Here is a 17,614-nt window from a genome sequence, read left to right on the forward strand (position 1 = left end):
ACTTGGTTAGCGTCAAGACAAATGTATTAATATTTTATCTGATAACATTGTCTTTGACCTAAAAGTTCATTGTTTTCTTCTGATTTTAAAAGAACTACAATATCTTTGTGGGCCCCTAAAAGTGTCATGGGCCTAAGCACGTGCCTGCTGTGCCCAGCGGGGAGGCTGGTCCTGCCTGGGCCCTGGGAGACTGGCAACGCCCTCTCAGTGACGTGTTGGCTGGTAGGGTGCCGTCCTCATGCACGTCCCTGTGCCCCTCCCTCCATGCCTTCTTATCCCTCAAGCCTCAGCTCAAATGCCACCTCCTCCGAGAAGCCTTCCCAGTCTGCAGACTTCAGCAGATCCCACACACCCCCGTTCCCCTCGCCATACCCGGGGCAGCTCTCAAGTCTGCTCCCAGCTACCCCTCCGGTCAGGACTGGAAACTTCCAAGGCCCAGGGACTACATACTGTTCTCTTCTCTGTGCCTGCTGCCCAGCACAACCCTGGCACCCAGTTGGCACTGAATTCAAATGTTTTGTGTGGAGCATGGAGGAAGGGCTGGGTGCCACCTGTGCCTCAGGCCTCCTGTGACCTGTCATGACAGTTTCCAAACACTCAGGTCTGGCCCTCTCCCTTTCGCTGGGCAGCGGCCACCTGCCAGCCTCTAACTAGACTGGGAGCTGGGCACAAACTGGGGAGCTACTGCGCCCTGCCCTCAGGGACGGCAAGTGCTGGGGCAGAGGAGGGCCGGGAGGAGGGGTGTGTGGGAGATGGAGACTGAGACTTCCAGGCCCCCAGTCCCCAGGGACCGTCAGCAGGGGACAGAGGACTTGGCAGTGACTGGCATTGAGGGGTGCCACCCCAAGGTCACAGGCACAGCACCGGGCTGGGGGCCAGTTAATCAAATCCCAGGGAGCATGGCACAGGCACATCCTCGGGTGGGGGGAACCCGATGGGGCCGGGCTGCCTCCGCCTGCAGACTCCAAGAGCAGACCGCAGACCGGGGGCCCCACAGCCTCCAGGGTGTGCTTGCTGCTGGGAGGCCCCACCCCTACCCAAAGCCAAAGCAAACTGTGCCCCTCCAAGCTCCCAGGGCCAGGCTCGGGTCCCCCACTCAGCCCCACACAGCATTCAAAGACCACTGTTTGCTGGGAGCAGGTCTGGGTCCCTTGGGTGGGGCCGGGTCATGAGCCCCAGCTTGGACTCGCAGTCCAGTGCCCATCCCCCACCTCACGCGGCCACCGCCTGCCCGAAGTCACCATGCCTTCAGCAACAAGAGCCTTTCGAGACGGGCATGCTGGGGGTCAAGAAAAGGAGCTGTAACAACCAGTGCTCCCGGGCCCAGCTCCGTCTTCCCCAGTCCCCAGATACTCTGTGAGCCTCAGTTTCCTCCTCTGAAACTGGGTTGATGACTTGTATAAGGACCAGAACCTCCCAGCAAACTGAGGGGGGTATGGGATGCAGTAGAGAAGGGACTTAGAGGCTCAAGCCGGTGCCAGGGACTAGCTGAAATGAAAAGGGCTGGCCACGGACCAAGATGTTGGGGTGCACACAGGCCTGAGGAGCAGGGAGACCTGAGAGGCCCTGCCCTGGGCTGGGTGGCCACACCCGGAAGGCTGTCTGTTGGCATCGGCTGGCACAGCCGCCCTAGACTCTTCTCCGCAAGCCCCCAGGCCACTTCCCTGCATAGCCTGGTCCAGCTGTCAGCCTTGGAGGCAGCTTTATGGAGGCACCATGTGGCCGGGTGTCGAGGCCCAGGCGAGGCCCGGGGAAAAGAGGAGCTGAGGAACGGGGTCCCAGGCACCAGGTCGGCCACCTGCCCCCCGGAGCCCTCACCCATGGAATGTCAGGCAGGGGGACCGGAGAAGGGGACATAGCAGACTGGCCTCCCCAGGCACCCACTGGGTGTGGGTCAGGCCTGGGACCAGGTCCTCTGTGCAACCGAGTCTGAGCCCCCAGCACTGGGCCGCAGCCACTCTCTCCTGCCTGTGGCAAATCACATCTCCTGGCCTGGCCTCCCCCACCTCCACCCAGTGAAGTCTTCCCTCTGCCCCCATTCACCCCTCCTCAGGCTCTGGCCAGGTTACTATCAGGTCAGTTCACCCCACTCACCTTGCCGGGTGCAGTGCAGGCCACACACAGTGGAGTTTGGGGGTGCCAGGTGGGCAGGGGGATAGCATCACCTTCCCACAGGGGCCTGCAGAATGGCAGGTCAGCACCCCTCCTCTACCATCCCTTCGAGGCTCACTGCCAACCTATTTGGCACGGTGCCGTCTTTGAGCAGGAGCCAGCTCATTTATGGCCGGTGTTAATTAAGAGAGAGAGGTGATGGGGGGATGTGGGGAGGGGCCAAGGAGGGCAGCTGCCAACCACTGCCAGGACTGCCCAGGCCGAGGGGCCTGGAGCTGGACCGAGACCTGAGATGCCCCTCCTCCCTCGCTAGCTCTGGGGTGGCGCTGCCCAGACGCCCAGCCCTCGCCTCTGCAGCTGCACCTGCTGGGGTGGGGAGTGGGTGGAGGCTGCATCTGGGGCTTGCAGGGTGCTCTGCCTGGTTTTGAGAAGGCAGGCCCCACCCCTGGCCAGGGAAAGGCAGTCCCTCTGACCGACCCTCAGGCAGTGTCGCTGGGGTCAGCTGGCTTTGTGGCTTGGCTTGGAGTCAGAAAGACTCTGTTCCAGTTCTGCTGCTGCCATCCCATGACTCAAGCTCCCTGAGCCTCAGTCTCCTTCTCTGTAAAATGGGAACCATCACACCTCCCTTGTGGCTTTGTTATGATAATAAATGGCCCCATCTGTGCACCAGTCTGTAGCACCCAGTCTACACCCAGCAAATAGTCTCGGTCAGCAGAAATGTACATTCGTGCCCAGGCACAGTGGCTCACACCTGTAATCCCAGCACTTTGGGAGGCCATGGCGAGTGGATCACTTGAAGTCAGGAGTTCGAGACCAGCTTGACCAACTTGGTGAAACCCTGTCTCTACCAAAAATACAAAAAATTAGCCAGGTGTGGTGGCACATGCCTGTCATCCCAGCTACTCAGGAGGCTGAGGCAGGAGAATCACTTGAACCTGGGAGGTGGAGGTTACAGTGAGCCAAGATGGCGCCACTGCACTCCAGTCTGGGCCACAGAGCCAGACTCTGTCTCAAAAAAAAAAAAAAAGAAAGAAAAAAATGTGCGTTTGTGGGCACAGGCCCCACCCAGAGTCACTGGGGGGCCCGCCCCTCTGCAGCCTGTCCGGGGCCAGCCTGGGCACCCCATTGTGGTCTGGCTCCCTGCTCTCCCTCCGGCTCCGACTGCGGCTCATGCTCCCACTGCCTCACTGGCACCACTCAGCTCGCCTCCCCCTCACTTCCTGCGGCCCCCACCCCTGCTCTGGGAGCGCCCAGCCGCTCCTCGCCTCTCCATCTTAATTAGCTGCTTGTATTAATCTCGCAAGTAACGTGGCAACTTGCAGCCTTGGGTTTTCGGGCTGTGGAATTAATTATTCCCCAAGCGAAGAGCTGTCAGCTCTGGGAGACCAGCCACTCGGAGCCGCCCGACACCACTTAGCAGCGTCCATGCCATCCTCATGGCATCTTGGGCCCACAGCCTGGCTGGCCCAGCTTGGCTCTGTGTCCCCCCATCCTTCCTACAGAAAGGGTTGCAATGGACTGGGCAGATGGGGTGGGTGGCAAAGCCGTGTGCAGAGCTGAAGGCCCCACCTGGGAGCCAGGACTCCTCAGCAGAGGGGCGAGCACAGCTGGCCTCTCACTTGGCCAGCATCTGGGCCTGGGCAGCACCTGCCTGGCCTCGCCCGCTGCTTTCCCTGATGAGCTCTGACAGTTACCACAGACGCAGGCTGCAGGCGGGAGCCGGAGCCCAGGCTGGGGGCAGCGTTGGCATGCACAGCTCTGGCATTCCTGCAGAGACGGGCTGCCAGCCTCACTTTGCCCCCGTGTCAGTTGCATGGTGGTGGGGGGCAGCCAGCCGGACAGACTGAGATGGACAGGGCTGTGCAGGAAGGTGGCAGCCACAAAGCTGTCAGTCCAGCTCTGCCTGGCAGCGCCACCCCTAGTCCGAGGAGGGGGCGGGGACCCAGGCCTTCCTGCAGCGGGGCTCAGAGCGGAGGACCCCTCTCCATTGGCCTTCACACCACCCGGTGAGGTGGGGCTGTTCTCCCACATGGGGAAACTGAGGCACGAGGCCACATGGCCTGTCACCCCGCTGTTGATCTGGCTTTGGCTTCAGTGGCGGTGTTCCAGGCCCTTACCCGGCGTGCCTTGCCCCTCTTGCAGTTGGGCGCCTTGCCCCCATCCCCGCCCCCATCTGCGCCCCCCAGCGCTGCCCCGAGTTCTCAGTCCTCCAGCTCTGGCCCTGGGCAGCGCTTAGCCCGGTTGCAAAGGTGCAGTTGCTTCCTAGTGGCTTCCAGGCTGTGCCCTGCCGGAAGCTGTGAGCCCTGGGGACAGGTCCTTTCCTCCCCACATCTCTGCACCAGGCCTGGCGCTGACCGGCCTTAGGAGATACTGTGGGCAAAAGAGCAAAGGAGGCCGGGCGCGGTGGCTCAAGCCTGTAATCCCAGCACTTTGGGAGGCCGAGACGGGCGAATCACGAGGTCAGGAGATCGAGACCATCCTGGTTAACACGGTGAAACCTCGTCTCTACTAAAAATACAAAAAACTAGCTGGGCGAGGTGGCGGGCGCCTGTAGTCCCAGCTACTCGGGAGACTGAGGCAGGAGAATGGCGTAAACCTGGGAGGCGGAGCTTGCAGTGAGCTGAGATCCGGCCACTGTACTCCAACCTGGGCGGCAGAGCGAGACTCCGTCTCAAAAAAAAAAAAAAAAAAAAAAAAAAGAGCAAAGGAATGAAAGGGCCATGGCAGGGGCCATCCGCCTCTCTGGACCACCCATGCACTTGCGTTCGGGTGAGCGGGCAGGCCCTGGTAACTTTCCTGTGTCCCCAGCCGCACCACCCTACAAACCCTAGGCCCACGAGGAACCTCCTCCCTCTCCACCATCATCTACCACCGCCCCAGAGGGCTCAAGTCTGAAGACCCAGCTGGCAGCCCACTTCCATCTTGACCTCACCCTCCCCTCGGGGCTGATACTCCCATCGCAGCCCCTTCCCCACTGATCTGCCTTTGTCTCTCTCTCTTGCAGCCAACAGCTCCCTGCTCGGAGGCGGTGGCGGTGAGTGGACCTTCTGTCTTGGTGGGGGTGGGGGTGCGGTGTGGCATCTCCCCTGCCGTGTCTGTTCCTCCCCTGCCCCTCAGCCCCGGCGCCCAGCTCATTGCCATCCACCTTCCCCGCTGTCCTCACAGGGTGCCTCCCTCCTCAGAGCTGGAGACCTGGATGGCAGGCCTGGCACCCTCACCACCAGGCAACCCAGGCCAGCTCCCCACCCCTCTGAAGGCAGGCCTCCTGCTCTGTAACTGGGCGGGGGCCACAAGTGTGGTGGAAAAAACCCAGCCCTGACCTTGATCTCCCTGTGACCTTGGGCAGCTCTGTCCCTCTTGGCCTCAGTTTCCCCACCTGTGAGGGCAAAATTATCATCTCTGCCCTGCTGTTGGACCTCGGGCTCTGCAGCCAGGACAGGGAGAGACCTGTCAGCTGTCAGCCCTGGGACGTCTCTGTGTTTGCCATTGTTAACGACCACAACGGAGCAGGGGTTCTGGCGGGGCCAGGCAGGCAAGCAGGAGGTCAGAGGTCAGGGTGGACCTGGCCGCAAGCGATACAGGCCAGGTCACAGGTACCAAGTGGGGGTGTCCCTGTACCCCCAGCACCTGCCTCATGGCCAGCCCACCCAGAGCAGACCACATCAGCCCCTTAGCCCAGTCCCTCAGCCCCCCAGCTGGCCGGGCTGCCCGCTGTCTGCACAGGCAGCAGGATGATTGGTGAGCCAGGGGCCAGGGGTTAATGCGCCGTCGGATAAATCCCGGGGGCCGTGTTTACGGCAGTGGTGGCGGGGCCCAGGCCAGGTTTTAAAAGGGGGAAAAATAAAAGGGGCATGAAGGTCAGGAATAAATAAGAGCAGCGTTAAGAGCTGTCGGTGACCAGCCAGGATGCAGAATGGGGGTCTGTTTGTGGCTGAAATGTTTTCCCTCCTCCCCATTCTCCTCTAGCTGTCCCCATGGAGGTCACAGCTCCCTGGAGGCCTCACAGAATAAGGGGCTTTGCTGGGGACTGTGGTCCTGAAAACAGGCCACCTAGGACCCTCTTCCGAAGCCTGTCCTTTTGGAGGACACTTTGCAGACCTGACACCTGCGTGTCCCACCCACAGCACCCTGCCCTTCCTCTGTTCATTCATTACCCTTGTGTGCCAGGCCCTGAGCTGGGTGCCGGGACAGGTACTGCCGGGCACAGATGGGCCTGGCCTCTGTCCCGTGAGCTCCCAGTGCAGATGACAGCACCACCAAGACACAGGGTGATCTGTGGTGTGGGCTTGGGGGTGGGAGTGGCACCGTAGGAGCTTGATGAGGAGTGCCTGTCCCTGCTCGGGCATCAGGAAGGCTTCTAGAAGGAGGTGGTGCCTCCACTGCAATCTGAGGGATGCATAGGCGTGAGCCCAGTGAAGAGTGCTGGGAAGGGTGTCCCGGGCAGAGGGAACGGCGCAGGCAAAGCCTGAAAGTGGAGGAGAGGGAGGGGAATTTAGGGAGGCTCTGACACAGGAATGGCTGGAGCCCAGCCAAGAGGTGCAGAGACGCGAGATGGCCCAGGAGCCCAGAGAGCCTGTGAGGAGCGAGATCGTTAGCTCTTCAGTTCAGGAAGATAAAGGATCACAAAGGGGGTGGCCTTTCAGTCCCACACCAGCTCATCAAGTCTCTTCAGCCACAACCCTGCCAGGGTTCTCATCTCACTCAGGGCCTGGGCCAAGTTCCTTAGCATGGTTCGTCAGGTCCCCAGTCACCTCTGACAGTCACCTCCACGCTGCCACCCTCCCCACTTTGCTCCGGCCACCCTGGCCTCCCTGGACAGGCCCCGCCCACTGCTGCCTCCGGGCCTTTGCCCTGGCAGTTCCTTCTGCCTGCAGTGCCCTTGCTCCAGTTGTCCACGCGGTTGCTCCGTTCACTCTGACAGGCCTTCACTTGAATGTCGTCTCTCAGGAGGGCCCACCCTGGCCCCTAGCTGAAATTGCGGCTGCCTCCCCTGCCCCATGCTGGCACTCCCTCGGTCCCCGCCCTGCTCTGGTTTTAATTTTTCTGAGCACCTGTCTCCTTCTAACGTGCTATATGATTTACTTATATATGATGTTCCTTGTCTTCTACCCCTGAAAATGAAAGACTATCTCTTGCACCCAGAACCGGGGCTGGCACTTACAAGTGCTCAATACATGTTTGTAATCCCAGCCTGTAATCCCAGCACTTTGGGAGGCCGAGGCAGGAGGATTGCTTGAGCCCAGGAACTTGGGAGCAGCCTGGGGAACATAGTAAGACCCCATCTCTACAAAAAAAAAAAAAAAGAAAGAAATCAACCAACTATGGTAGCACGTGTGCCTATAGTCATAGCTCGGGAGGCTGAGGTAGGAGGATCACTTGAGCCCGGGTGGTTAAGGCTTCAGTGAGCTGTGATTGTGCCACGGCACTCCAGCCAGGGTGACAGAGTTAGACCCTGTCTCAAAAAACAAGGAACAAGGGGCCAGGCATGGTGGCTCATGCCTGTAATCCCAGCAGTTTGGGAGGCCGAGGCGGGTGGATCACCTCAGGTCAGGAGTTAGAGACCAGCCTGGCCAAGATGGTGAAACCCTGTCTTGGCCGGGCGCGGTGGCTCAAGCCTGTAATCCCAGCACTTTGGGAGGCCGAGACGGGCGGATCACAAGGTCAGGAGATTGAGACCATCCTGGCTAACACGGTGAAACCCCGTCTCTACTAAAAAATACAAAAAACTAGCCGGGCGAGGTGGCGGGCGCCTGTAGTCCCAGCTACTCGGGAGGCTGAGGCAGGAGAATGGCGTAAACCCGGGAGGCGGAGCTTGCAGTGAGCTGAGATCCGGCCACTGCACTCCAGCCTGGGCGACAGAGCGAGACTCTGTCTCAAAAAAAAAAAAAAAAAGAAAAAGAAACCCTGTCTTTACTAAAAATATAAAAATTAAGGCTGGGAGTGGTGGCTCACACCTGTAATTCCAGTTCTTTGGGAGGCTGAGGTGGGCAGATCACGAGGTCAGGAGTTCAAGACCAGCCTGGCCAACATGGTAAAACCCTAAAATACAAAAATTAGCTTTTTCTACTAAAAATACAAAAATTAGCTGGGCATGGTGGTACACGCCTGTAATCACAGATACTCAGGAGGCTGAGGCAGGAGAATTGCTTGAACTCCATAGGCAGAGGCTACAGTGAGCCAAGATCGCACTACTGCACTCCAGCTTGGGTGACAGAGTGAGACCCTGTCTCCAAAAAAAAAAAAAAAAAGTTTATTGAATGAATGAACTACAGGTAAAGGTGGGTGATCTGTGGTGTGGGTGTGGGGTAGGAGTGGCACCGTAGGAGCTTGATGAAGAGTGCCTGTCCCTGCTTGGGCATCAGGAAGGCTTCTAGAAGGAGGTGGCACCTCCACTGCAATCCCAGGGACTCTATGCATTAAGCAGCGACCTTACCCAAGGGCAACCAGTGGAAACCACAGATGTTTTGGCAAATCAGGAGTGGCTCACAGATGGCCAGTAACCTCACTCTAGGAAGTGGAGGGGCCCTGCCCTGGCCACTCAGGGGCACCGTGGAAGCCTCTCTGGTTCCCCTTCCAGCATTTAGGGGTGAGGAGCGACTGGCACAGGCCTCTCACACAACCCGACTGATGCAGAGATGGACGGGGCGGGTGCCCCTGGAGGAAGTGGGCCCAGAGTCCAGCCTTTTAACACGGGCTGAGATTTATGGAGCCGCCGCTAGTGCTTGCTGGGCCTGTCACTCTGCTAATGTGATTGGAACACAGTGGAGGTGGTGGGGAGGGGGCTGTGGTAGGGACGAGGCTGGGGCTGGAATGGAGCCCAGCCTGGGCCCCGGAGATGCTCTGCCCTCCCCTGTACCCTGCTCCTCCCACCATCCTTTGAGTTCATCCAGCCCTAGTCCCCTACCTGCCCAAGTTAGACCCCACCTGACTCTGCCCAGACACACCCATCTTCCCCTGGAGTCCCTGGACATCCCTCCTACATGAGTTCAGGCCTCTACCCACGTCCCTCCCATGACCACCCACCCATTGTTCGAATAAGCACAAGGGCCATCCTGCCTGCCCCAGCCACTCTGCCCAGAACCCTGACACACACCACTGCTCCGTGTCTTCGTCCCACAGCCCTGGTTCCCTGCTTGTGTTTTGTGTTTGTTCTTCATTGCCTGCTTCCCCACCATTCCGGTGGCCATTCCGGAGTCCATTCCGGACTCTCCCTGAGGGCAGGATTATGGGAGATTCTGAGCCCCTAGAAGAGCTTCCTGCTTTGAAGTAAATAATTAACATCTGTGGTGCAGTGAGTGGCACCCTTTGTGTGCCCTGGGAGCTGGGAACACAGCTGTCAGTCTGGCACCCTCATCCCATCCCCTCACCCTGGGGGGGACTGCCAGCCTGCCAGTCCCTCAATGGAGAGGGGCAGTAGGCAACACCCTGGCCAATACCCCAACCAGCATTCTAGCCAACACCCAACCAGCATCCTAGCCAATACCCCAACCAACATGCCAGCCAACACCCCAACCAACACACCAGCCAATACACCAACCAACACACCAGCCAACACCCCAACACACCAGGCAATACCCCAACCAACACCCCAACCAACACCCCAGCCAACATGCCAGCCAATACCCCAACTAACATGCCAACCAATATGCCAGTCAACACCCCAGCCAACACCCCAGCAACATGCCAACCAACATGCCAGCCAACACCCCAGCAACATGCCAGCCAACACCCCAACCAACACACCAGCCAACACCCCAACCAACATGCCAACCAATACCCCAACCAACATGCCAACCAATACCCCAACACCCCAGCCAACACACCAGCCAACACCCCAACACGCCAGCCAACACCCCAACCAACACACCAACCAACATGCCAGTCAACACCCCAGCCAACACCCCAGCAACATGCCAGCCAACACCCTAACCAACATGCCAAGCAATACCCCAACCAACACCCCAACCAACATGCCAACCAACACTCCAGCCAACACACCAGCCAACACCCCAACCAACACGCCAACCAACATGCCAACCAACACTCCAGCCAACACGCCAGCCAACACCCCAACCAACACCCCAACCAACACACCAGCCAACACCCCAACCAACACCCCAGCCAACATACCAGCCAACACCCCAACCAACACACCAGCCAACACCCCAACCAACACCCCAGCCAACACCCCAGCCAACACACCAGCCAACACACCAGCCAACACCCCAACACCCCAGCCAACACCCCAGCCAACACACCAACACCCCAGCCAACACAACACCCAACCAACACACCAACCAATATGCCAGTCAACACCCCAGCCAACACCCCAGCAACATGCCAACCAACATGCCAGCCAACACCCCAACCAACATGCCAGCCAACACCCCAACTAACACCCCAAGCAACACCCCAACCAACATACCAGCCAATGCCCTGGCCAATGCCCCAGCCAATACTCCAACACCCCAACCAACACCCCAAACAACACCCCAACCAACATGCCAGCCAACACCCTGTGCAACACCCCAGCCAACACCCCAACCAATACCCCAACCAACACCCCAGACAACACGCCAATGAATACCCCAACCAACACCCTAGGCAACACCCCAGTCAACACCCCAGCTAACACCCCAACCAACACCCCAGCCAACACGCCAGCCCATACCTCAGCCAACACCCTGCCACCCTGGAATTCCTGCCAGTAGGGGCAGGCACAACTGGGGCTCAGAAGATGGGACTGGGCCTGGCCTGCAGGGCTTTGGGGTCCAAGCCCACTGTTTTTACAGCAAATGTGCAGTGATTCATAGCAAGAGAGGGCTGCAGTCTCAGGGGAGCAGAGACGGGAGTCTCCCAGGCACCCCCAGTGCAGTGAAAGCCCCAGGGGCTGCTGGGGCTAAAGGGATTTAACCTGGAGGGCACAGGAATACTGTGCCTGCCTCACTCTGGGCCTGAACCCCCACCCACCAGGCCCTGGTGCCGAACTAGATGGTGCTGGCAATGCAGTGAGTCCCGGGGAAGTCCCCCTACTCCCCTACTGCCCATTCCTCCCTGGGGCTGTCTCTGAGTTGAGGGGGCTATGCCAAATGCTGGGACTCAGCCTTCAGGGAGACCCAGTTTGGTAGGAGGCTTCCCAGCAGAGGGAGCATTTGACTTGGGTCCTGAAAGCTAAATAGGAGTTCTGCAGGTAGAGCAGGATGGAGGGCCCCCAGGGAGAGGGCCTGTGTCAGCTTCAGGGAGGCCTGATGGGCTTGGGGCAGCCACCAGCCTTCCCGACAGACCCTTTGGCCTGGTGACTGCCAGGCCCCCTCCTCTCTCCCACCTCCCTCCTGGAAAGCTTTTACTGGCTCAATAAAAACATTTTTTAAAACACTCTCCTATTGTATGGTAAGAAGGGAGGCAGGTCCTAAATCAGGATGGGAATCGACAGGGCCCTGACGCGTGTCTCTCCCGTTTATTAGGACTGAAATGTTTACTCGGCGATAAGGAGCCTGCTTTCTCGGGGAGATTTGTGCGCTCTTTTTCAATTACCCCTCGTCTTTCTCTGCCACTTTTGCACTAAAGGGATAATAAATGTATCGGAGCGTTTCAATTATTCATCTAAATCATGACTGCGCCTGCCACGGCCAAGCTTTAGTGACAGATTAATTCAGGGCCGCCTTCCTCTGGCTGCGTGGCCGCCATCTCTACTCCAGCCTGGCCAGCGCCCCAGAGGGTCAGCTCCTGGGGTGGGTGAGAGGGAGTCAGGCAGATCCCCGGCAGGCGGGCAGGACAGGATGGAACCCCATCCCCACCCTCCCCACATTCGGTCTGGGGCCTTCCTGAGGTCAGCAACCCCACCCAAACTGCAGGAGTGGGCCTGCCTGTGTGGGTGCAGCTGCCCCTGCCCCCATGCCGTCGGCCCTGAGCACCCCTGCACCCTGTGCCCGCAGGGCAAGTCCGTGTGTGTGTGTCCCCTACACCCGGGCCCAGCTCCTTCCCACCCAAGAGAAGCCAGGGTGGCTGGGCTTCCCTGGCTGTCTTCCCGTGGCACCGGGCATTTGCACACGCTGCTCCCGGGCCCGAGTGCTCCTCCGCCTCCTGTCGCAACCCTCCCACCTAGTTTCGCCTTCCCATGTCAGGGCAGCCCCTCCGACACCCCCTCCACTGCTCTGTTTAGTGAAGGCCTGCCATGTGGACAACGCTCCTGTGCCGTGCCCGCACCCCAACCCTGGGCGCCTGTGTGTGCGTGGAGCGCACCTCTCACCTCTCCCCAGGCCCCACCGCAGACTCCCTCACCTGCTCAGAAGCCGCCACCCACGGCCGTCCCTCCTCATACACATGCTGGGACCTTGGGGGCCAGCCGAGCACTCTCCCCTGCAACCCTGCCTCTCTCCATCAGGTCTTTCTCTTGCCACTTCCCTCTCTCCCTCGTTTTCTCCATTTCTCCCTCCACACTTTGCCTCTGTCTGGCTCCCTCTCCCTTCTCCCGTCGTTCTTCCTCTCTGGCTCTGACTGGCTCTCTGCTCCTAGACGGGCAGGCCCGGGAGAATTCGCCCAGGCCTCTAAGTATTCAGCACTCGACTCCTGCCCGGCTCGCGAGCGCTCCGCGCCCTGCTCCGGCGCTATCTCCCATCGCCCGGCCGCTGCTAATCCGTGATTGGTTCCCGCCGCCGCTAGGAAAAGGCTCAGCTCCGGCCGCTCCGTTTAGCCGATTAGCCGATTAGCCGTGGCCTTGCTCCACGAGCAGATAACGTGACCTCCGTGACCTGTGGCCAGCCTCAGCCCTCTGGAGGCGGGACTGTGTGCGGCCCTCCCCTCCCCAGCAGGGCTGAGCTCAGAAGAAGCAGGCAGCCCAAGGGGATGGGCAGTCCCCGCACCTGTCCCTGTGCCAGTCTCATGGGTGTTGTGTGTGCAGGGTGGGCGTGCCAGGACCCTCTGGCATGGGGCTGTCTGGCAAAGGGCAGGGGTAGGGGCTGTGCTTCAGCATAGAAGGGAAGGGCGTGCCAGAAAGAGGGAACAGAAGAGGGCCCAGAGGCCGAATCACAACACATCCTTCCACTGTTGGAAACTTCCCACCGCGCTGCAACCAATTCCCGGTTGCTCGATTCCTCGCACTGCCCAGGAGGTCCTGTAGAGGCAGCGCGCCCTCCCAGCCTCACCTGCTGGCCTGTTCCTGCCACAGGGCTCTGCCCTTCCAGAGCCTCCCACCTGACTCTCATCCGGGACTGTCCTCCCCACCTCCTTCCAAAGCCAGTTCTTTCTCATTACTCGGGGCTCTGCTCAAATGCCACATCCTGGGAGGGGCCACCTCATCCTTTGAACAGCCTGCTCCTCCCTCCTCCCTCTGGTCCAGCTCCATTTTCCCCTTCTCCTTTTTCACCACCGCCACAACTTAGAGCTGCGTGTCCTGTCCCTAGAACTGCGGCCACAGGACTCCTGGCCCTTACATAGGGCTGGCATGTGGCACGCTGCCCCCCAGCCCTCGTCCGCATTTTTTGAATGGTGCAGAGTTTGAGCCAGTAGGAGGGGCACGGGAGGTAGTGAATTCATCTGAGGGGGAGGCTGCAGGGAGTCCCAGAGAGTCCTTGAAAGCTTTGTTGGAGTTGAGGATTTTTTTCCATGTATCCTTGGGAGCCATGGGAGGTTTTATGACAGGTGGCGCATGCCCTTCCCCAAGGAAAGGCCCCCAGGCCTTCCTGCCACCCCTGCCTGACCCCAGTTGATGATGATGGTGCCAACAGCAGCCAGGCATTCTCAGTACTCATGACATGGCCACCAGCGCCCTTTGAACCTCTCCCTGCAGAATCTCACACACCCTCACCCAGCCCTATGGGAGGCATCATTAGCATCTTCATTTTGCAGATGAAGAAACTGAGGCACTAAGTCCCTGGAGCTGAACCTCACTTCCCACCCCACCCCGCAGCTGGCCCCTTGTGTAAGAGGGATGCTGGGACTTGGGCCCCTGTCCCATGGCCACAGCTTTGACCAGGCAGGACTGTGGAGCTCCTGCTCTGCCCCCCAGCAGGCACGATGCCACCAAGCCCCTGCATGCAGCTGCCATAGGGATTTTTAATAACGGGAGTGATTTTTGCATGATGAATGAGGCACTGCCGTTGTGTACATAATGAAGCCCTAATGTTTTCAAATCCCCATTTAAGGAGCTGATCTCACCCCGTAATGAATTTCAGATCACATCACAGAGCTGTTGTCCATCCATCTTCTCCCTGGGGCACCCACCCGCCTTGGCACCGACAGAGTGGGGCCTGGTGAAGATGGGCTCTGCACCCCACTGGGCTGAGCCCAAGCCTAGCACAGAGCCGGGGCTGGCTAGGGTTTGTTGATTAAATGGATGACCAGGAGGGTGTGGGCAGAGGCAACGATGGTTCGGCAATGGGCTGTCACTCAGGGTCTTGGCCTGGGAGTTGAATAGAAGCCAGAGGTAGAGAATGAGGAGTGGGCTGGGAGAGAAGAGAGTGCAAGACCCTTGAGTGGGTCACTTATCCAGGCTTTGTGGCTAAACCTTCCCTCTGCAGTGTTTGAAGCCTGGGGCAGCAGGTCAGATGTCTGCCCTTGATGCAGTTGGTACCCTCTCAGAGACTCAGTTTCCCCATTTCCCGGGGAGCCTGGCCCCTTTCTGCCTTAGCATCTGGTATTTCTGTAGCCCTCCTCCGGAAAGGGAAACCAGCACGGGCTGCACCAAGGCTCGGCTGCCAATGCCCTGCAGGTTGTGCCTAGATGTCCAGGCGGAGTGGTCCCTGGAGCCCAGACCCCTGGTCCTTCCTGGGCTGGAAGGGAAGCACACCCCTCCCCCAACCCCCAACTCACACCTCTGCCTCCCCAAGGCCCTCTGTCCCCAGCCCCTCCTGCCTGCCTTCTCAGGGGCACCTCTACCCTGGCAGTGCGGCCCGTCCCTGGGGTACAAGGCCCCCAAGATCATGACGGGGCAAAGGAATCCCCTGCCTGTGAAGTCCGTGGCTGAGCCTCAGCCTCCCATCTGTAAAAAGGGGATCCCCCCACACAGCCCCCGAAAGCTCTTTTCAGAGGCGTGAGGTTGAGCTAGAGAGGTATGAGACTCGGCACCTGAGCGGCAGGGCCAGACGCTGTAGTCACAGGGCAGGCCGGAGACCCAGCCAGCCCAGGCCCCACTCACCCTCACAACCAGGCCCCGCTTCCTGCTCACCTCCCTACACTTGGGGCCCACAGGAGTCTAGGAAGGTGGGGACCAGGGGCGAGAGCTGCCCAGGCAAGGCCTTACACTTTGCTATGTGGCTCTGGGAAAGTGACTTTCCCTCTCTGAGCCCATCACTACTTCTGTAAGATGAGGGTTAATAATGTGAGTCTTGGTCAGGCGCGGTGGCTCACGCCTATAATCCTAGCACTTTGGGAGGCCGAGGTGGGCAGATCATGAGGTCAGGAGTTCGAGACCATCCTGACCAACATGGCAAAACCCCATCTCTACTAAAAATACAAAAATTAGCCATGCATCATGGCACACACCTGTAATCGCAGCTACTCAGGAGGCTGAGGCAGGAGAATTGCTTGAACCTAGGAGGCAGAGGTTGCAGTGAGCCAAGATCATGCCATTGCACTCCAGCCTGGGCAATGAGCAAAAACCTATCTCAAAAATAAATACATAAATAAATAAAATACTATAGATCTTAGTTTCTGCCCCTGCTCTCACTGTTGGGCCTTGGACAAGTTGCTTAACCTCCCTGGTCCTCAGTCTCCCGAATCCTTGACACCTCCCAGCATATCTCAGTGCTCCCCACCACTTTTTTTTCTTTTTTTTTTTGCGATGAGGTCTTACTGTGTTGTCCAGGCTGGTCTCAAACTCCTGAGCTCAAGCAACCCTCCCACCTCAGCCTCCCAAAGTGCTGAGATTACAGGCATGAGCCCCCCCTCCCAGCCCCCACCACTCTCTTGAGGCCAGAGCTCTGAGACTCAGAGAGGTTAAGTGACTTGCCCCAAATCACCAGCAATCTCGTGGCCAGGAATTCTGGGAAGAGAAATCCCAAAGAAGGCACACCATAGGCCAGCCCCACGGGATGGCAGGGAGAACGGGGGAGCATAGCGAGACCAGGGGCAGGTCCAGGCCTGCAGGTTGGGGTGCCCTGGCCTCAGCAGGGGCACAGCTGCCCTCCTGGTCCCCCGGGCCACAGGCCTCCTCATGTTCCTGTAAATAATTAATTAGCCCCTGCCTGCTTGTTTGTTTAGCATGAGGAATGCTCTCCCACTGAGACGCATTTATTGCTGAATAAATTTAAATATCTAATCTTCCCTTCATGAATATTACAGCACCCTAAATAGCGGCCAACTCATCCTAAGCGCTTTGGTGGATGGCCCCACTGGAGCCCGCCTGCCTTCCGCCTCTGCTGGCTCTGAGGACAGCCTGGCTCCAGCCCCAGCCTGCCCACTCCTGGTGCCCTCCACTGCCCCAGGAATGCCCAGGGCCATGGGCAATCACTAGACCCAGCCCTCCTTCCTTCCTCAACATCCTTCTATGGGAGGCGCACACAGAGGCCAGGCGGAATGCAGGCAGGCAGGGCTTTACCACAGCAAAGCAGGGACATGCCTAAGATGGGGCGGAGGGCCAAGGGCTGCTCAGAGGCCAGGGCTTGGGGCAGAGAGAGGTTCCTCCGGGCTCAGGTGAGGGCAGACGCGGCATTTGAGGAGTGGCCTGAGGAACGAGAGCTCACGAAGGAGATGGGAGAGCCCGCTGGATGGAGGGAGCCGTCAGCGCTGGGGGCAGCCAAACCATCCAGAAAGACAGTGGCCTCAGAACACTGTGCAACAAGAGGCCACCAGGGCAGCCCCTCTGCTGGGAGAGGACGTACTGATGTGGGGAGACACTGCCTCCCGAAGAGCGTGGACCGGGGGCCATTTGAACCAGTCAGCCAGAGTGGTTCAGGGCGAGGCCCTTTGATGGTCCCAGAGGAAGCAGAGCCACCGAGGGTGGGAGCCCAACCTTCTAGCTGTGTGGGCAAGTTTCCCTCTCTGTGCCTCGGTTTCTTCTTCTATAAACAGGAAAAATTTTAAGACAGCGGCTGTAAATCACCACGCAGGTGCTTACCCAACAAGAGGGCTGACAAAGGCCATGGGGGGTGAGTAATACCACCTACTTACCAGGCTGAGGCAGGGCAACATAGCAAGAGCCTATCTCAAAAAAAAAAAAAAAAAAACAGACCCGCATGTGTAATCCCGGCATTTTGGGAGGCCGAGACGGGTGGATCACTTGAGGTCAGGAGTTCGAGACCAGCCTGGGCAACATGGTGAAACCCCGTCTCTACCGAAAATACAAAAAATTAGCTGGGCATAGTGGTGCGTGCCTGTAATCCCAGCTACTCAGGAGCTGAGGCATAAGAATCACTTGAACCCGGGAGGCAGAGGTTGCAGTGAGCCAAGATTGTGCCACTGCACTCCAACCTGGATGACATAGTGAGACAGAGGGCTGATGTGAAGGAGCCAGATCAGGGGAGCTTAGACGCAGAGGAGGGAAGAGGGAAGAAGGGGCTGCAGG

At 58.9% G+C, this 17,614-nt stretch overlaps 1 protein-coding gene across 6 annotated transcripts in view; it reads left to right on the forward strand.

Annotated features, from left to right (window-relative positions):
- MACROD1 (mono-ADP ribosylhydrolase 1) overlaps positions 1-17,614 on the forward strand; it is a 172,277-nt gene that overhangs the window by 150,046 nt on the left and 4,617 nt on the right. For 4 of the 6 annotated variants that reach the window (XR_006692350.2, XR_012423120.1, XM_005577484.4 and 1 more), the window contains exon 4: positions 5,117-5,146. The exons of the other annotated variants lie outside the window; for them this stretch is intronic. Coding sequence is in view for 2 of the 4 variants with exons in the window: in XM_005577484.4 (XP_005577541.1) it covers positions 5,117-5,146 (30 nt within the window). In the remaining 2 variants the exon portion in view is untranslated. The remainder of the gene's footprint in view (positions 1-5,116; positions 5,147-17,614) is intronic. 6 annotated transcript variants of the gene reach the window in all.

Source organism: Macaca fascicularis, chromosome 14 (assembly GCF_037993035.2).
Source record: "Macaca fascicularis isolate 582-1 chromosome 14, T2T-MFA8v1.1".
Taxonomy (NCBI): domain Eukaryota; kingdom Metazoa; phylum Chordata; class Mammalia; order Primates; family Cercopithecidae; genus Macaca; species Macaca fascicularis.